At 38.7% G+C, this 21432-nt stretch overlaps 1 protein-coding gene across 4 annotated transcripts in view; it reads left to right on the top strand.

Moving 5' to 3' along the window:
- The window catches only part of TTC39C (tetratricopeptide repeat domain 39C), a 111866-nt gene that overhangs the window by 30062 nt on the left and 60372 nt on the right, over nucleotides 1-21432 (top strand). For 3 of the 4 annotated variants that reach the window (XM_059040923.2, XM_059040924.2, XM_067015206.1), the window contains exons 2-3: nucleotides 18482-18530; nucleotides 19901-20029. In XM_059040923.2, the coding sequence (XP_058896906.1) occupies nucleotides 18482-18530; nucleotides 19901-20029 (178 nt within the window). Of the gene's footprint in view, nucleotides 1-875; nucleotides 917-18481; nucleotides 18531-19900; nucleotides 20030-21432 lie in introns of those variants that run through there. The other variant, XM_067015205.1, reaches the window with a different exon arrangement.

The following is a 21432-nucleotide window of genomic DNA, read 5'->3' as shown; positions in this document are numbered from 1 at the left end:
GCAGGATTTGAATGCAGAGTAAAGCTTGAGAAGCCCTGTTCCAGCATGCTGTCTTCTTGTGGCTTTTAAAACAAATTTTACAACTTAAAACATTTTTATGGGGCTTCCCTGGTGGCGCAGTGGTTGAGAGTCCGCCTGCCGATGCAGGGGACGCGGGTTCGTGCCCCGGTCCGGGAAGATCCCACGTGCTGTGGAGTGGCTGGACCCGTGAGCCATGGCCGCTGAGCCTGCACGTCCAGAGCCTGTGCTCCGCAAAGGGGGAGGCCACAGCAGTGAGAGGCCTGTGTACCGCAAAAAAAAAAAAAAAAAAAAACACAACAAACAAAAACCAAAAACCAAAAACAAGAAAACATTTTTATGGGACTTCCCTGGCCATCCAGTGGTTAAGGCTCCGAGCTTCCAATGCCGGGAGCCCAGGTTTGATCCCTGGTCAGGAGACTAAGATCCCACATGCTGTGCAGTGTGGCCAAAAAAACAAACAGACAAAATTTTTTTGATATATTAAGTTTTGTTTACTGAGAGGTTGTAATAAATGCCAAGAATACCATTTAAAAAGTGCTTATAGGCTCCACTGTAGAATTGATGATTTGGCAATAAATATGCATTTGTTCGCTGTCAGTCTTCACACTCCAGAACATCACCTTCAAGCAAAGTGTCTTATTTCAGTGCCTGGAGTAGTGTTTGGTGCATATAGGTGCTCAAAAGATATTTGTGATATTTTGAGTAAGTAAATGGATGAAAATTAATTAAATATTAGTATTTTATGTTACTTTTATATGCACATTTTAAAACTATGCCTTATGGTGATTAAATTAAAAACTTTTCAGATTGTAAAGGAGATAAATGCTTATTTATTGACAATTGGAAAGGAAAAGTAGAAAGAAGAAAAATCACTCTTTACTCCCATTACCCATAGGTAAGATTTCAAAATATCTCCTTTTGTGCATGTTTTTGCATAGTTTGTCATACTGCACATACTACTTTGTATTCTGCTTTTTCATTTATGACAGAGTAACTGGTTTATTGCATGATTACTGCATGCCAGGCTTCAAACAAGGCATTTTAGATACTTTTCTCATTTACTTATTACACCCATATAAAGTGGTATACAGTTGACTCTTCAATGATGTGGGTTTGACCCACATGGGTCCATTTATATGAATTTTTTTCAATAAATACAGTACCTGAATTTTCATTTTACAGATCTTTAAATATGCGGAAATGTTTGTGTTCAATTAGAGAGATCACAGTATGTTGAATCGAACTAGGGTTGAGTCCTCATTCTAGTCAAACTCTTAGTTTCTTGTCCTTGAGTGAGTCATTTATCAATTTCTTTGTTTCTGAGGCAGAGAGAGCGGTACTCGGATTTTTGACTGCACAGAGGGTCAGCGCCTCTAACGCCCCTGTTGTTCAAGGGTCAACTGTAATTACATCAGATTTTCAAATGAGGAAACACAGGCTGAGAGTTTGTGTTACCTTGATTATGGTCACAGTCAGTTCACAATCAAGCTGAGGTTTTAACTCAGGGCCATTTTCTAGAGCCCATGCTTTTTCAAACACATGGGAGCAAGCACTTCCTTATTTAAATAATAATAATATTATTTTATAATATTATTAAAATAATATTTTGCTAGGTAAATATATCAATTTTTCTAACAGTCTGTCTTCATTCTAGCATAATGAACATCTTTGAGTAGAAATAATTTTCTGCATTTCATTTTTCTTCAGGTAGATTCTTAGAAATAATTTTAAGTCTCTTAAAAGACAAATAGAAAAATATAGCACTTTCCAAAAGGTTTGCACCAATTTTCATTCCCATCAGTCACTGTTAAGTGTTGTGTATTTGAGTGCATATGGGCAAAGTAATATGTCAGCTATGCTTCCTCAGAAAAAAAAAAATCCATTTAAATGTGTTTTCTTTTTTATTTAAAATAACCTATTTGACTTTCATGTCACATAATTTACTGAACTATTTAGCTGTCTCTAAAAATCAGCCTCTTATTTATAGAGTTTTAGCATGACATTCATGCTGCTCTGCTGAAAACCTTATTAGTTTAATAAAGCCCACAGTTGAATAAGATGTATGTATATTTACATTGATTTATATTTTCTTACGTTGAGAATTCTTTTCATAAATCATTTTTATGGTCATAAAATGTATTCAACTTTATATTTAATATCACTTTTTTCTTAAAAATCGTCATCCATATCAGTCTTAGACTATGGTATAGTATTTCTTTTCTTTTTTCCTTCCTCTCTTCCTCCCTCCTTCCCTCTCTTCCTTTATTTCTTCCTGTAGCAGAGGGGCAGATGGTGTATAGAGAGGAAAGCCTGTGTGTGTTTTAACCACCACAACAGCAAAACCAACCAGACTCTCACTTATATGAGGCTTTATTTGATACTTTGATAAAAACTATTGAAGAAGGAAATAAATATCACCTACTGTTAATATTTGGAATCATAAGAGATCATTATAAAATATAGTAGCTCTATATTGGAGACAGGACCTACAGAGGAAGAGAGAAAGTGTATGAAAATGGAACACCATTTTATTCATTTAGCCATGTTTATTTGATACATTGCCTGTTTTTTTTTCTAGAGATGATCATATGGTTTTTATTCTTCAATTTGTTAATGTGGTGTATCACACTGATTCGTTTGTGGATATTGAAAAAATCCTTGTATCCCTGGGATAAATCCCACTTGATCATGGTGTATAATCCTTTTAATGTATTGGTGAATTCAGATATTTAGTATTTTGTTGAGGATTTTTACGTCTACGTTCATCGGTGATATTGGCCTGTAATTTTCTTTTTTTGTGGTATCTTTGTCTCGTTTTGGTATCAGGGTGATGGTGGCCTCATAGAATGAGTTTGGGAGTGTTATTTCATCTGCAGTTTTTTGGAATAGTTTCGGAAGGACAGGTATTAAGTCTTCTCTAAATGTTTGATAGAACTTTCCCGTGAAGCCATCTGGTCCTGGACTTTTGTTTGTTGGAAGTTTTTAAATCACTGTTTCAATTTCAGTGCTTGTGATTGGTCTGTTCATGTTTTTCTGTTTCTTCCTGGTTCAGTCTTGGAAGATTGTACCTTTCTAAGAATTTGTCCATTTCTTCTAGGTTGTCCATTTTATTGGCATGTAGTTGCTTGTAGTAGTCTCTTATGCCTGTTTTTATCTGTTATGTAGCTTTCCCAAATATCAGCACAGCATTTTTAATCTGATGAAAAATGTTTTCATTCTGTTTTGAATAGAATCTCTTGTTGATAGGTTTTATCTCTTCCTTTTTGTATGATTTTGTGCTCTGATAGTGCCTCTACTAGAGTAGAAATAAAAAATATAGCATTATAATTTAATAACTTGTGTGAGGCTAATAAACCAGTGAATTTAGAAAACAAATACATGTACTTTGCAAAATGTTATAAAGTTTTGCAATTTTGAAGTACTTGATAAACTATAAGACATAATAGATAATTGCACAAGCAGTTAAGGACTTGTGAGAGTGAATTGATTTTCTTAAATTTAATTAAGTACCCTATTCTGACTTCCTTAAACAAATGAGGCGTTTTTACATAATGCCCTTTTTCATTTATGCAAGGCTGCACACAGCCTGAAGGCAGTCATGCCAGTATGAGTAGGAAATTAAAGGGCTTTGCCATTCTGATTTGAATTACTTGTTGTTTTAAAAAGAATAATGTGATAAACATTTGAATTTCATATAAAGTTTTGGTTAAAAGAGGTAACCTTTTTCTACCTCTCTTCTTCTGGAATTAGTTTTAGTGTAACTTCATTTGAGTAAACATTGCTTTCTTTTTGTGCACTATAGTCCTGTTTGTTAAAAAAAAACATCATCACAGGAATTATCTTTTAAGATACTACTTTCATGGGAAGTATCAGTGATTGCTGTTTTGAGTTTGGTTTTGTCTTAAGTAGGCTTTTCAAATGCAGGGAGTTCTTTTGGGGCTTTGGTTGACTGTAAGTATGTGGGTAAAAAATAGATTTGTATTTCCTGTTATAGACTATATTCTTAGTGAAAACCACATGTAATTATTTAAATTTCAAATTGTTAAAAATTAAATACAATTATAATATGACCATATCAGTACATGGTTATGTAGTTCTTAAGATTTTTGCCAACTCTAGAGAAAATTTATAATTAAATAATAAAAGGAGTCTTATTAGTTTCAGAATCTGCCTTTATAATGTCACCATAAATAATTTTTAGAGTCCTCAAGGTGAACAATTCAAGATATATACTCGTAGAGCAATGTTTTAAGGAGCGCTAACGATAAAGGCAGGAATTCATTTTAAGCAACTTGTATATTCCAGAGACTATGCAAGTATTAATCCCGTCGTCAGGAGTAGCTTCTTAGGTATGGTCTGTGCTTTTCTTTTCGTAGACCCATCCATTATTTGTTACCCTCATTCAGTAAATACTTATATTTTACCTTCCATATGCCAGCCATGGTTTAATGAATTTCTTCACTTAGTAAAACAGCTTGACAACATGAAAAGAAATACACAGTTTCACCCCTCACATAACTCAACATACAGATATCACTTTCTCTGCCTTCTTTTAGTTATTCTTTTCCTTGTTTGCACTCACTCCTTCACTCAGTCACTCAGTCTGTCACTTACTCTGTCACTCATTTATTCAATAGCAAATGAATGGCGTTCTAGATGGAAGCCCCATGTTAGGCACCATTCGGTGGGAAAAGCAGTACTAATGTGCGAGTAGCATTCTTTTCTTTTTTTTTTTTTTTTTTTTTGTGATACGCGGGCCTCTCACTGTTGTGGCCTCTCCCGTTGCGGAGCGCAGGCTCCGGACGCGCAGGCTCAGCGGCCATGGCTCACGGACCCAGCCGCTCGGCGGCATGTGGGATCTTCCCGGACCGGGGCACGAACCCGTGTCCCCTGCATCGGCAGGCGGATTCTCAACCACTGCGCCACCAGGGAAGCCCGTGAGTAGCATTCTGAAGGGCAATGGCTAAGGAGTTGTGCAAGCCCAGAGAAGGGCTCCAGCTGGACCTGAGGGACCAGGAAGGGTGGTCTGGAGCCAGCACCTTTTGGACCAAAGCCTGGAGGATTAACAGGATCCATTGAGGAAAGAGATGGTCAGGGAACCCTGTGTGCCAAAGCCCAAGGCAAGAGAGCATGATATTCCCTTCTCATTGTTTTTATCTTGATTTGGAAATTTTGTAGGTTAGAGTAAAAATGGGAAAAAAATGGAAACTTTAAATAATTGTCCCTGCTTTTGTCTCAAGACAGACTTTTTATGTAGATATTTTACTTTCTAAATATCACCATGCTACATAGTCTGTCATATTCATTAGACCAGTGAATTCTAACTCAGGTAATCATTTGGAAGTTAAAAGATGGGGGACTCGGGGCTAGACTGTTTTCCTTGGCTTTCACTTTGCTTTCTGGGTCTTTCCTCATCTCCCTCTTCACAGGCTGGCTGTAGGGGTGCTGGGCCCTCCTGGGACTCTGGGAGGGTAGCCCTCTGCTCCCCAGCCTCCCGGTCCAGGCCAAGCACTCTGTGGCTTCTGTCCCATTCACCATTTCTCTTCTGTAGTTGTTTCCCAAATCTCCCTCCACCCCAAGTCTAAGACATACCCCTGAATCTGCCAGCTCTTCCTTTGCCAGGATACCAGAGATGAGCCTAAAAAGTGAAGTCCTGTTTTTGCCACGCGATTGTAGAACCAGTCTGTATTTTAAATTACTACAGTGGCTTTGAGGGGTATCTTGCCATGTGCAGGGGATGCATTCTTAATGTAGGGACGTCCTAGGAATGCATCCATTGAAACGGTTGTGCATAAGAAGTTTCCATGGGACAGTTATCCATAGGAAGTCAGGTTCAAGGGCCCAGTTAATTTTTCAGTGGTGCGGAGAGGGGCTCATTAGTTGTATTAACCTGTAGATAACTACTACCTCATGCTGTGGGGAGAGTCAGACCACCCAGGCTCTTGCTGCTTCTGCCTCTATGTGGGGAGGAGGCCCCGAGTCTCAGCCTGCCCCCCAGAAGTCCCTACTGTAAGCTGATGGCTTCACTGCTTCCGGTGAGAGGCTTTCATGGCTTCTTGGCACCAGGCAGTGAATTACAAGGTCATTTTCTGATAAGATGCAAGGCCACATCACAAGCAGTCCAATAACAAAAGCAAGCAGCCACTGCAGTGGCTGTGAGTGCAAACGTTGCTGAACACACCACTCCCTGGGGACTGGTGGCCTTCCTGGCCTGGGGATACCCCCAAGCTGAGTGGGGTGCCCCTGGGGCTGGCTGGTGGAGCACTAGAGACTCTAAAATCCCTAAGAAGGATGGGTACATGATAAACACAAGTTCGAACCCTGGACCTGTTCCACACACTCATAAATCAAGTCATAAACTGAATGACTGCCATGATCCATGTTTTTAGACACATGCTGTCCTTGAGATAAAGCGTTGCCCAAGGATCACACTTTGAATTGTGTCTGAAAAGTAAGAATAGAGCCTTTCTATGAAATTCACCACTGCTATCTTCTGATCAAGGAAACAAGCATGTTTATTTTTCTTAGTGAAAGCAGAGTTTTTAATGGGCTCAAGTTGATGACCTCATTTCTGGGAATTTTTTGGAACCTGTGGAGGATGGTCCATCAGATGAAGTGTCATGAAGTGTAGACTTCATAGGAGATGGGTGGCTGGTTTATTAGACAGATGTGGATTGGGCCAGTTATCTGCTAGGTTCTGTCCTATGAGGTCAGGATAGTGGCACTTGGCAAAGGTCGAGTCCCAACCTTGGGGAGCTTTCATTTATGCAAACAAGTAAATGAATAATGAGATAAATATCAAACAGTAAGCACTCTGCAGAGACTTAAAATATAGAGATGCAATAGAGAGTGGTTAAAGGCTTATTAATATATTCTTTTAAGAAACACAAGAGAAGGTGGAAGTCAAAGTTGGCAAGTAGCCCTTGTTAGATTTCATCAGATCCGGTATTCGAGGAAGCCTCATTCAGCCATGAAAAGTATGGTGACAAAGGATGACTTTGAGTAAGATCGACCATCTACCCACTTTCTGTCACCATGTATTACTGCAATGTTTCTAGCAGCCAAACTGGACTGTGTAGGCTCCATGAAGAGCTATGAGTGTTTCTCTTTGTATCTCCAGTGCATAGCACAGTGCCTGCTGTATACTTTATCATCAGCAAATACATTTTGTATAGATGAATGAAACAATTTATTAGAGTTTTTCCTATAATACCATGTATAAAAGAGGTCACTTTTCATTTACTTTCTTTTAAACTGCAGAATGTTATCTGGTTATGACTTAGGTATATGATTTTCAAATTAAACATCTTTTTTTTTTTTTTTAAAAAAAGAAAAGTCTAGTTTTCTCCTGGATAACTTTGTTGATAGAAACAAAGAGCAGCCTGGAAAACCCCCGATTATTTCTCTGATAGTAAATTGTATTGCTTTTGTTGGGTCTGATTTCTTAATCACTCTCCTAATCATTTGACTTGGATAAACTGGACACTTCAGTCCTTCCCTGTGTAGGCTCAGAGGTGGCTGTGGGCTATGAGAAGCTGCTTTAAAATTGGAAATTTATCCTGGAGAAGTAGTAGAAGATGTGGAGCAGTGGGATGCATAGAACTGGGTACCTAACTCTTTTTTTTTTTTTTTTTTTTTTTTTTTGCGGTGCACGGGCATCTCACCGTTGTGGCCTCTCCCGCTGCAGAGCACAGGCTCCTGACGTGCAGGCTCAGCAGCCACGGCTCACGGGCCCAGCCGCTCTGCGGCTTGTGGGATGTGGGATCCTCCCGGACCGGGGCATGAACCCGTGTCCCCTGCATCGGCAGGCGGACTCTCAACCACTGCGCCACTAGGGAAGCCCTATTTTTTTTTTTTTTTTCGGTACGCGGGCCCTGGGTACCTAACTCTTAAATCTGTTTGGGAGGATGATACTTGGTGAATGCTAAGTGAATAGATCAACTGGGATTCCTATGGAAGTGATTCTTTCTAGAAAAAACATACTGAATTTTATGTTGCAATTTTTGTAACAAGCTTCCAAAGGGAACATTCCACTGATGCTCTCCAATCATATATGTGACCTAGGGATGCTGTACTTTTTAAGTAAGATGCTTTCCGAATAATTAGATTTTCCTTTTGAAAAATATTCTTAACTATTGTAAATTATGTCAAGAAAAATCACTTCACATTTTATTTTCTTCAGCTACCATCTGAAGGAATAGGGAACTTTTCTTTCTACACTTATGGTCTGGAGTTTTGCTTCATCGCTTCTGAGGACCCTTATCCTTTTCTGAGCACGGCAGATGCTCTCTTTTTTTTTTTTTTTTTTTTTTTTTTTTTTGTGGTACGCGGGCCTCTCACTGTCGCGGCCTCTCCCGTTGCGGAGCACAGGCTCCGGACGCGCAGGCTCAGCGGCCACGGCTCACGGGCCCGGCCGCTCCGCGGCACGTGGGATCCTCCCGGACCGGGGCACGAACCCGCGTCCCCTGCATCGGCAGGCGGACTCTCAACCACTGCGCCACCAGGGAAGCCCCAGATGCTCTCTTTAACCATGTTTGTTGAATGCATGGTGCAAGAACGAGGTGCTGAGAACGTTGCTGTTCTTCCTTGCTTTCACGGTGTGAGGAGAGAGAAAACTTTCCGTCTCTTTAGTCAGTGAGTGAGAAGAATTTTATGCTCTGCAGCTCAGGGAGGCCAGACATCCCAGTCTGTATTATTGCTGCAACATCTTCAGATTAGGGTTGAAGCCTCCAAGTAGCTCACTGGGAGAGTTTCCCATTTCTGAGGAGTGTTTAAAAAAAAAAAAAAAGTTAGATCAATATATTTGGAAAACAAGTCGTTGCGGAAGAATCACGTTCATCTTAACTGTTGATAGCACAGTGTACTCAAAGTTAGAGAACTTGAAACACGGGACAGTGAAAATTGAGCCAATCGTTCAGGACCCACAAGTACAAATCAGGTGAGGTCTGCATTCAGGTGGTTGGCGTCCCCTGAAATTTAAACATTTCAAGGCTTAATCTAGGTAATAGTGACTTCATGTTTTAGATTTTAACTCTGGTTTTATTAAACTCCTTACTATAGAGCTTTTTATTTATTATTTTTCTTAGCAGTGTAGAGAGGAGTTAGCTAGGTAGAGGGAAGATTTCACTATTAAAAATGAAAACAATTTTTAATAAGGTAGTTCACATAGCAAGAAAATGTGTGGTTCTTTTTGATGTCCTACTGGCTTCCTCTCTTTTATTTTGAAAGGGATGCATTTAAAATCTTATTTACAAGGCTTATATAGGTAATATATAAAGCAATGCCCAAATCATTTGCATTTGTTTTTGGAAAATCAGACTGTTTGGGGAGTAACCTCACATATGAAGTTTCTTTCTTTCCTTCTTTTGGGGCATTTCTCTATCAGCCTTTTGTTAATGGTGCTCTGAGCCACAGCGGGGCACAGCTAGTCGCTAAGTGAATAACTCACTGCCACGTAAGCAGGCTTTGACTGTTTTGCTATAGAGTCGCCCCATTATTCTGTTTGATTGGCTGGATGATATATTCTGTTGAGAAGTTGTATCAAAGCAACAACTGAATCACAGGGAATATTTAGAACAAGTAAATTGATTTAAATGATGCACTTTTCTCTCTAAAAGATGTCTGAATGTAGAGAGAATGTCTATGTTGACATTATTGAGGCAGAGATGATGATTAATAGTGCAGCTTCAGTCGTGACTGTTTATTCTGCCATGTACACACATTTATCATTGACAAAATCACCTTTAATCTTTTGCCCCTCACAACAAATATTCATTTTTTATTGTCTATACATATTGGAACAGAGTGTACACAGAGCTTTTGTTTTCATATTAAATTCTGTCAGGGATTTTTCTAGGTTATAATATTCCATCCAGTTTTTTTATGAGTCATTTTTTCCTATTGTAAACTTCTTTCCATTTTCAAAAATTTTTCAATTGTAAAATATACATAACAAAGTTTACTATCTTAACCATTGTTAGGAGTACAGTTGAGTGTGTAGTACATTCATATTTGGTGTGCATCCCATAACTCTTTTCAGCTTGCAAAACTGAAACTTTATATTCCTTAAACAACAACAGCTCATTCTCTCCTCCCCTGCAGGCCCTGGCAGCCACCCTACTTCCTATCTCTAAATTCGATTGCTCTAGGTACCTCATATGGAATCATACAGTACTTTTCTTTTTGTAACTGGCTTATTTCGCTTAGCATAATGTCCTCAAGGTTCATTCATGTTGCAGCACGTGTCAGAATTTCCTTTCTTTTTAAGGCCGAATAATATTTCATTGTATATATACACCACGTTTTGTTTATCCGTTTCTCCATCGATGGACACTTGGGTTGCTTCCACCTTTTGGTTATTATGAATAATGCTACTAGAATATGGGTGTACGAAAGTCTGTTTGAGTTCCTGGTTTCAGTTCTTTTGGGCATATACCCATAAGTGGAATTACTGGGTCATATGGTAATTCTATTTCTAATTTTTTGGTGGGGCCATTATACTGATTTCCATAGTGGCTACATCATTTTACATTCCCACTAACAGCGCAGTGTAATTCTAATCTCTCCATATCCTTGCCAACACTTGTGTATTTTCTGCTACTTTGATAATATACATTCTAGTGGGTGTGATGTGGCATATCTTGTGGCTTTGATTGGCATTTCCCTAATGGTTAATGATGTTAAGCATCTTTTCATGTGCTTATTGGCTCTTGTGTATCCTCTTTGGAGAAATATCTGTTCATGTCCTTTACCCACTTTTTAATGAGGTTGTTTCCTTTTTTTGTTGAGTTGTAGGAGTTCTTTATATAATCTGGACATTAACACCTTTTTCAGGTGTGATTTGCAAATATTTTCTGCCATTCCATAGGTTGCCTTTTCACTTTGTTGATTATGTCTCTTGCACAGAAATGTTTTGTTTTAGTGTAGTCCAACTTAACTATTTTTACTTTTGTTGCCTGTGCTTTGGTGTCATAGCAAAGAAATCATTGCCAAATCCAATGTCATGAAGCTTTTCCTCTGTGTAGACAGGTTTTTTTTACTTTTTTTTTTGCGGTACGCGGGCCTCTCACTGCTGTGGCCTCTCCCGTTGCCGAGCACAGGCTCCGGATGCGCAGGCTCAGCGGCCATGGCTCACGGGCCCAGCCGCTCCGCGGCATGTGGGATCTTCCTGGACCGGGGCACGAACTCGCGTCCCCTGCATCGGCAGGTGGACTCTCAACCACTGCTGCCACCAGGGAAGCCCGACAGTTTTTTTTTTAAACCCAGGTTTTCCTTATTCTGGATAATGGTGCAATGAATGGTTTCATGGACTTAGCTTTTTTCTTCTGCTTTTTTCTTCTGTTGACATTATTTTACTTCACTTTTAGAAAGAAAAGTGAAGTACTGAATCATTTTAGTCTCCTTAAAGCCCATTTTTGGAAATATTAGGCATAGCAGAGGATATCACTTGTCCTGTTAGCAAAAGTTGTTTCTGAAGGAATGGTGTGAGGCTTCTGGAGAAGCATTTAATGATGCCTTGATTGGTGATTGTACGAAGTTGACCCCATGATCCTCTGGGACCATGATTTTTAAAACAGCATGGGTCACAGAAAAGGCACAGGCCTTTTAAGAGCAGTCAGGGTAGGGGGTGTGAATTTAGGTGACTGTTTTCTTCAGTCCTCAGGTTTGAGATCTCAGGGCTGCAATGAGGTGAGGTGACTACCATGGACTGATTAGGGTCACATGGCCCCAGATTTCCTTCGTAATATGCAAAGTCCAGCCTCCCCACACATTTGAAGGGGAGAAAAGTCAACATTATATGAATATAGAACATTTTCAGAAAAATGGAAAATGCCACTGTGTTTGGGGGATAAAATTACATTTGAAGAAACATATTTGGTTAGGGACTGTCTTCTTGTAATTATGCCCATTTATTGAATGGAAAAATATTCCTTTGAGAATCAAATGTGTACATTTCCTCCCACAGTGTTTTAAGAAACAAAATCTTCATCAGTCCAATTTTTAATCTGCTGGAGAAGCTTTGTTTTTTAAAATTTCCATGGCAATGTTCATAAATGTAGAAAAAGACCATCCATTGCTTCTTTTTGTATTTTCAAATTTTCCTACCTTTGGGAGAGTCTTCATACAGAGAGAAAATTTTAAGCCATTTCATTACTGGTGGTTCCTTTTCAAAAAGCAGACTATGGCAGTGACCATTAGAGTCCTTCTCATCAAAGGATTTCAAAAGACATCATCTTTGGGGAGCATTTTTATATTTGTTTTTTAACTTTTTATTTTGAAAAATAGCCTACATCTTCCAAAGTATATAAAATAGTTTAGTCAATTACCATGTTCCAGTCAGCCAGCCTTAATCATTATCAAGTCATGGGAAATCATGTTTTATCTATATTTCTGGTCACTTAATTCTCCTATCTCAAATTATTTTTGAAACAAATCTCAGTCATCATTTTATCTATAAATGTGCTATCATATACACCTCTAAAAAAATAGTCCATAAAATGTATAATACCACTTCTGTACCTAAAAAATTAATACTAATTCACTAATATAATCAAATACCCATCAATGATCATTTATCTGATTTAATTTTTCTTTTTAATTTTTTCTTTTTCATAAGGAAAAACTTTACATATAAGAATTATACATATGTAAATATCACAGTGTAACTACTTACATCCAGATAAAGGATATTTCCAGCATTCCAGTATCCTTCCTTGGGCTCCCAGTATCCCCCCAATGGAACCAGTGTTCTGAACTCTGCATCATTAGTGGTCAGAATAGTGGTTTTGAGCTTCATATAAATGGAATCATTCAGTATATACTCTTTTGTGTCTGGCTTCCTTCACTCAGCATTACGTCTATGAGATTAATTCATGTTTTTGCATTTAGCAGTAGTTCTTTTTCATAGCTATGAACTATTCCACTGAATGAATATGCTGCAATTATTTGATCTGTTCTACTGTTGATGGACATTTGAATTGTTTCCAGTTTGAGGCTACTAGAGATAAGACTATTAAAAACCATGCATGTCTTTTAGGGGCATAATAATTCAATTCTGTTGTACATATGTACTTAGGAGTGAAGTTACTAAATCGTCAATAGGCATGTGCTCAGTAGATCGGGCATGTGGGTGAGTTTTAGTAGAGCAGGTGCACAGCTTTAGTAGATACTGCTAAGCAGTGTTTGAGCCTCCAGTTACTCCACATCCTTGTTACCACTTGGTATTATCAATGCTTATAACTGTGGCCAGTCTGATAAGCATATAGTGGTATCTCATTTTGGTTTTAGTTTGTATTTCCCTGATAATGAGTGCTTTTCAGCACTTCTTAATATGCTTATTAACTTGGATATCTTCTCTTGTGAAGTGCCTATTAAGACTTTTGCCCTTTTTTTTTTTTTATTGGATTGCATTGTACTGATTCATGGGTGTTCTTTATGTATTCTCAAGATGAGCTCTTTGTTTGATATGTGTATTTGCCTTTTTCAGTCTCTTTATGAGTGACCAGAAATGCTTAATTTTAATTAAGTTTTGATATTGGGTAATGTAGGTCTCCAGCTTTGTTGGTCTTCTTTCAACTTGATTTGACCTTTCTAAGTTTTGCTTTTTTTTTTTTTTTTTTTTGCGGTACTCGGGCCTCTCACTGTTGTGGCCTCTCCCATTGCGGAGCGCAGGCTCAGCGGCCATAGCTCACGGGCCCAGCCGCTCCGTGGCATGTGGGATCTTCCCGGACCGGGGCACGAACCCGTGTCCCCTGCATCGGCAGGTGGACTCTCAACCACTGCGCCACCAGGGAAGCCCCATTCTAAGTATTTTGCTTTTCCATGTAGATTTTTAGAATCAACCTTTTCACACACACACACACACACACACACACACACACGGGATTTTGCTTGAGATTGCATTGGAGCTACAGTTCAGTTTAAGAGAAGATAATATCTCAGCAGTAATGAGTCTTCCAATCTCGTTATTTAGGTTACTGGTTCACAACCAGAGTTGATTTTGCCCCAGTAGGACATTTGACAGTGTCTAGAGACATTTTAGTTTTCACACCTTGGTGGGGGGGGTGGCGGAGGCGTGGGCGGAGGCAGTGGTTTGTGCTCCTGTCATCGTGTAGGTAGAGGACAGAGATGCTACTCAACATCCTACAGTGCACAGTGCAGCCCGCCCCCGCACCCAACAAAATTATCTGGCCCCAAATGTAAAGAATGCCGCTGTTGCAAAATGCTGATTTAGAGTTTTCATTTTCCTTAGTAATGTCTTGAGTTTTCAGTGAAACAGTGTTGCACATTTTTGTTAGAGTTATCCTTACCTATTAATATTTTCATGCTATTGTGAATGATAATTTTTTAAGTTTCATTGTCTAATTGTTGCTAGTGTATGTGTATATATGTGTTTATGTTTATGTGTGTGGATACATACGGGATATTTGTTGTTTTATGTCTCTTATGTCTCTTATGTCCCAGTTGTTTTATATATATATTTACAAGCTCCCTTTTTTTTTTTTACTCTTTCTTCACCCTTACATTTTTTAATTGTTGTTGAAGAAAGTAGCATCTTTGTTCTGTAGAATCTCCCACAGCTTGGATTTTGCTGATGGTATCAGTTTAATATTGTCCCTGTCTTTATGATCACTGTCCGTATCCATTAATTGATTAGGAGCAGCTACAAAACAAGATACTCTGATTCTGTCATTTGCTTTTCATTTATTAGCCCAGGACATTTATGTAAAGAGACCCACCCCATATCTGATTGGTTACTCTGAGTTTATAGAGAAAAGGTGTGGTAAATGCTATTCTTTCCCCTTTTTAACAGTTTTCAAAATAATGAATTGGTTCTCTAGGATCCTCCATAGGCAACCAGTGAGTTGTTGAGTTGTTTTTTAACTAAAAAGTATCATTATGAATTTACGGTTTTAAATTATTTGGTATTTTAATCCATTGCTGTTTTTACCTCATTGGTGATCAAATTGTTACATCTTTGGCTTGAACCTCTTCAAGAGCCTAATGTAGTTTTTAAACTTCCTTGCTTCCTGTTATAACACAATATTCAAGGCTGTTGAACATTTCTTGCCCCTGAGCTTGAATTAACCATCTCTTTGTGGATCTTTTACTAAATGTATTTAGAGAGGGTGCTGGACCTTGCTGGATACTACTGGGTGCTCATTGTTTCTAGGCTTTGAATTAACTTTATCCTTTTTCCTGTGCACAAAATCCTTGGTTTCAAAAAACACCAACCTACTTAGGCATTGTTTTATCACAAACTACATACCCAACAGCTGTAGAATAATGGTACCAACTTGCCTGGTAAAAATATGATTACTGAAAACAAAAATTTTTTTTTGCAATCTTTTGGGGTCTGTTTTTAAGGGTATTTCATAATAGGGATGTGCTGTCAGATTACTGTATTTTAAAGTCGTTTGGAATACTTCTACTCTGTGTGGTTATTTTACCAATTGGGTTTGCATTTAGGTACATTTAATTCACTTTACATTTGAATTTTTAGGGATCACATTATTAAAATTTGATATTATGACATACAATATTTACATAGTTCCAAAGTCAAATCTACAAAACAAGAGGTATATACAAAGAAGGTTCATTTCTATCCTTGTTTCTTCTTCCCTATCCCTCCCTCACTTCGTAGGTATCCGTTAAAAAACATGTTTATGGGTTAACTTACCATTATTTTTTTTTCGATATCGCATGTATGTATATGGATTTAGATCCTCCCTTCTTTTAAATAAGTGAGGTTTTCACGATGTGGTCTATTTCACCTGCCCCTTTATGTAACTTCTGGTATTTAGAAAGGTTGATCTTTTGGTTCTAACGCTTACCTTTATACTCAACCTTTACCTGATAACTCACTCCCCGCCTCCACCCTTGTGCTTGGTCATTGGTTCCCAGTGTGAGCCTCTTCCTTCTCCGCCCCCAGGATCAGTGTTGAAGTCATGATCCTTGTACCCTTTGGAAACATTCCCAAATCTCCAAATTGAATACGTTTTATGTGGAAACACATGTGTGGGCTGCAATTGATTTAGAGGACGTGAGTTAATGTAGGATCACCTGGGTCATCTTGAGTTAAAAAATAAAATAAAATCAGGTGAAGGAAACAAGTGACCCTTGTTAGATGAACCTCTTACAGCACCAGGAAACATGCATCACGAGGATTCCTGCTTCCCCGTCAGTTCATTATCGAGTGGCTAATGCACCCAGGTGCCCTGGGGTTTATGGAGACAGTACCTCAAGGAGGGAAAAATGTTTCTCTTGGGCTGATTTGTTACTTAAATGAGAAGATAGTAGGTGAAGTACTAAGGGCTAGGCTAGGGCACCATGAATCATTAATAGCCTGGGCTCTCAGAAACCTAATTTTAGTCCAGAACAAGAAGCAAATTGTAGCAACACTAGGCCCTCGATTCAGCATCTTTTCATTTCTCAAATGGCTAATGGCTAACGTGTAAGCGCGGAGCGGGCAAAGACGGGGAAGCTGGGCTGATCAGCTCTTGATTGAAACGTTCCTGAAAGGCAGAGCTCTTTCATTCCTTCACTGATTCATGTTTGTTGGATGCCTGCTGTGTGTAAGGCATAATGGTGAGGGAGAAGAGGCAGAAAACAGCATTCTAGAGGGGACCCTCATACACAAACCAGGTTATAATGTAGCGGGTAGAAGCCTGTGATGGCACGTCCCGGGAGAGCCCTGGAGTGGAGAGCTGACGTCTGATCAGGTGCAGAGTTGGGAGGATGGAGCCTGGGCCGCATGCTTGCGGAGGTGCTGTTGGAGGTGGTTCATGGGTGTGAGTGCTGGTGCGGGATTCTTCACCTGTCAGGACACCTTCCTAATTCTTGGCGGTTTAATATGCAGTGGGGGTAAACAAACTCTTTTTCACTGTAGAATTTGAGTAGGTACCAAGCAGATGGAAAAAAATTGTAGCAGAGGGTTAACATTCCAAATCTATTTGAGTTCCTGATCCCCGCCCCTGCCCCCTACATAACCCCCACCATCCAAGAGGAAAACGGATGTGCATCCCACTTGACCCTGCAGTGCTACCTCTAGCAATTTATCCCAAGAATACATTTGGACTCCGTGCAAATTACATGTACAAAGATGTTTATCTGAGCATGCAGTATATGTGTGTACGTATGTATATATCCATCTAAATCTGCACTCTTCTTCTCATACACACCTCCACCAAATACACACATGGTTACCTTGGACTTAAATTAAATTTCCAGTAGGGGATTGACTAAATACATTGTTCTTGGCTTTTCTTTTTTTTATAATGACCATATATTATTTACATAATAACAAAAGCAGTACAATTATTTTTAAGAAGGCAGTTACAACTTGCTTTCCCTTTTAGTGCCATCTACAGAGACTTGGATTTTTGTACTGGTTGTGAGTTTGAAGCAGAATGTTTATATTTTTATATTCTTTGAATTAGTATTAGTTTGACTTGTCTTCATATTTTTGGTTTACATATAAAATTGGATAATGACTGTGTATTACAACAGGGTGATGACTGACTCCCGGGAGGTATTCTTAAAGTTCTTTGGATGGGATAAGTGAGTTTGCCAGGTCTGGCTTAGTGATAAAACCCTTTGATATACTCTGAAAATAATACTTAATTTATGTGTGGAAAGTTTTGAACATGTTTTGCATTTAAAAAATGAATATTAATATAATGATGTCACTGGTATGTGGAATCTAAAAAATGATACAAATGAACTTATTTGCAAAAGAGAAATAGACTCACAGACATAGAAAACAAATTTATGACTACCAAATAGGGAAGGGGGGGAGGGATAAATCAGGAACTTGGGATTAACAGATACATACTACTACATATAAAATAAATAACAAGGATTGTATAGCACAGGGAACTATATTCAATATCTTGTAATAACCTATACTGGAAAAGAATCTGAAAAAGAATATTCATAGAAGTGAATCACTTTGCTGTACACCTGAAACATTGTAAATCAACTATACTTCAATTTTTTTAATTTATAAAAATTAAAAAAAAAAATATTGGACTTCCCTGACAGTCCAGTAGTTAAGACTGTGCGCTTCCACTGCCCGGGCTGTGGGTTCAACCCCTGGTCAGGGAACTAAGATCCCACATGTGGCGTGGCCAAAAAAAATAAATAAAATTAAAAATAAATATTAATCATCTTTCTTTAGCCACGTGTTTTCAGATGTTGGATTGGTTTACTTAAAGCAATGTCGATTATAATGTGACTTTCTTGTTCTCCTTGCTTTGAAGAATCAGGTTTGGGGGAGATTCTATCCTGGTGGACAGACCTGTGAACTTCTTGCCTCTTTTACTTTTTTCTTAGGGTAATTTAATTGGCTTGAAGACCTTAACAACTTCTGTCCAATTATTGGGAATATATAGTGATCCTGATATAGCAAATGCTTTTAAAATAAAATTTCACAATAAAAACTATTTTGTTTTCTTAACAGAAATCGTAGCCCATTAATGAGTTTTGGAGCCAGCTTTGTCAGTTTTTTGGTAAGTTGATGTGGGAAGAGGTTTTGGTGGGAGGGAAACAAATACATAATGTATGTCTTTTAGTGGTTACCTGCTGTACAGATACACTATTGTAGAAGATCTTTTACAGTTTAAAACTGGAATAAAATTTTTACCTATTAACCAACACTTATGAGATACCCTTCCCTAATTTTAAAGATGAAATGCTTATATCTTCTAGAGTATTATATTTTTTCCAACCAAAATCCTTTTTAAAATAAAAGTATAATTGAAAGACCTTTCCAAAAATTAAAACTGCATTAGAGTTGAAAAAAAAAAGTCAGACTTTGGATAATAAAGGTTTGCTTTAAAATTATTGAATAAATGTGGATTGGAAGACAAGTTAAATTAGCAGATTTAAAGTTTATCGGTTACTTTTGCATTTTTGAATATTAATATTTAGAAATTGAGAGAATAGGTTGCAGTTAGGTTTTAAAATAAATTGGGCAATGTAGAAAATTGGATGCCTTTAATTAGGTCCTTCCAAGAACCTGGTGTCCTGTCTCTGCCCTTGTAACCTGTTCATCTCAGAAACCTCAGTTCTTCTGGGAGAGAGTAGCAGGTTTTCAGCAGAGAAGGGATTTTTTTTTTTTTTTAACATCTCTATTGGAGTATAATTGCTTTACAATGGTGTGTTAGTTTCTGCTGTATAACAAAGTGAATCAGCTATATGTATACATATATCCCCATCTCCCCTCCCTCTTGCACCTCCCTCCTACCCTCCCTATCCCACCCCTCTAGGTGGTCACAAAGCAGGGGATCATTTCTACCAGTCAAATGTGATCTGAAAAAATCTACCAGGATCAGGTGCTTGGAAACAAGCTGTCAGTGGAATTTTTCACTGGGGACAATAAAAAATGAGTTCCTTACAAGTGAGCCCATTGGAATTGCTGTCCCTGAAAAGATTGATAATTTTCAAAGTAGTACCTGCTAGCTGATGTTTCATTAGCGTTTTGTGCTGTCCTTGATGAACCCAGGGATCCATGCGTGGGTAGAAAGTGCTTTCAGTGAGTCTTTGTTCTAAAAACTGAATTAAGTGGACCAGTCAGAAATTGTATAATTTTTTTTTGTTACTGTGTATAGTAACAAAAAAATGTAGAACAGTAATAGCAAGGACATTTGTTACCATACATTTTTTCATGCTGGTGTAATAGAGATATGTTCTTATTTCGTATTGAGATTATAGTTGTTGTTTTTTTAATAAATAGGGTATGCTGTAACATTCTGATTCTTTTACTGGCAATAAATCATTTAGATGGTTTTTCCGCCTAGTTTGGAGTTGTGTTGTAATAAATTGGCCTAAATTTTCAGACACTTACTGATTCGTTCTTTCCTTCTTTCTTTCTTGGAAGAATGCCATGATGACATTTGAGGAAGAAAAAATGCAGTTGGCATGTGATGATTTAAAAACCACAGAAAAGCTGTGTGAAAGTGAAGAGGTTGGAGTAATTGAAACAATCAAGAATAAAATTAAGAAGAATGTAAGTACTATGTCTTTAAGTTATGAACTATGTGCTGCTTACTTAGAACATTGTTACTTGGTTTTTGGTGTTTAGAACATGGCTAAAGCAATAAATGTTTCTTACAGCTTTTGATTATGTAAAGCATGTTTCTTAAAGCAATAGAACCCCCTTTAATCATTAGAGCTTTTCAGTGCATATTCCTTTGGTATCTTAAAATTATCTTCTTCCACAGTGGACCATGCTGCAAGGGCTTTTGTAGGCTTTCATATATGTATTTCAGATATGTTGCATTGGCATAATTCAGGAATTTAGCTGTTACCTCCTTTTAAAGCCCAGGGCTCCCCAGCCTTTGGTTATAAATAAAGTCACAATGATATCATAATCCACTTTTCCTGATTTTTCTTTCACCTTTCAGTGCAAAAGTTTTAGACTTTGGGAGGCATCCTCCTACCTCTGATGTTTCTGGAGCACCCAGGGGAGTCACATGTGTCACTTGTTTAGTTGACAAACCAGTCTGTCAGTTACAGTCAGGAAAAGCCACCTGTCATTTCTGCTTTATGTCACTGCAGGTGGCTTCACCTCTGCTCTTGCTTATGGTGTCAGCCATGAGGGAGCCACTGATGGGCCCAGAGTACTGTCTCCTGACACTCCAGAAGAGCCACAGTTCTCCTTGATTTCTCATTTCTCCAAACTGTACATCAGTCAGTGACCAAGTCCTGTTGACTCTTTGTTAAATACGTCCTGAATTCATCTACTTTCCCTGCCAATGCCCTGGGCCGCCAGCCACTATCTCCACTTGCCTAAGACAAACCCTCACTGGCGTTTCTGCCTCCAGTCTCACTGTTCTGTAGTTCTTCTCCAAAATACAGTCACTAAGGGCTTCCCTGGTGGCGCAGTGGTTGGGAATCCGCCTGCCGATGCAGGGGTCACGGGTTCGTGCCCTGGTCCGGGAGGATCCCACATGCCGCAGAGCAGCTGGGCCCGTGAGCCATGGCCGCTGGGCCTGCGCGTCCGGAGCCTGTGCTCCGCAACGGGAGAGGCCACAGCAGTGAGAGGCCCGCATACCGCAAAAAAAAAAAAAAAAAAAAAAAAAAAAAAAAAAAAAAAAAAAAAAAAAAATACAGTCACTAAGATGCGAATTATACATCACTGATTTCATTTTCAGTGTCCCCGGCCCCTACCACTGCCATTGCACTAAAATCCAAACTCCTTAATGTAGCTGACTTGTCATTGACTTCTCCTCTGCCTGGAACATTCGTCTGCCTCTTGACCTGGTTCATATCCATTCTTTAGTTCTTCCTAGATGTCATTTTCTCCAGAGACTCTTGTCTGAGCCCCCAAGCCTATTAGTGTGTCTCCTACAGGTTCCCATAGTTCCTTGTACTTCATCCTTCAGAGCATTTACTGCATTACATGGTCAT

The sequence above is a fragment of the Kogia breviceps genome, chromosome 15 (genome assembly GCF_026419965.1).
Source record: "Kogia breviceps isolate mKogBre1 chromosome 15, mKogBre1 haplotype 1, whole genome shotgun sequence".
Classification (NCBI taxonomy): Eukaryota; Metazoa; Chordata; class Mammalia; order Artiodactyla; family Physeteridae; genus Kogia; species Kogia breviceps.
Note: the sequence above shows the minus strand (reverse complement) of the source record. Positions and strands in the feature narration are given on the sequence as shown.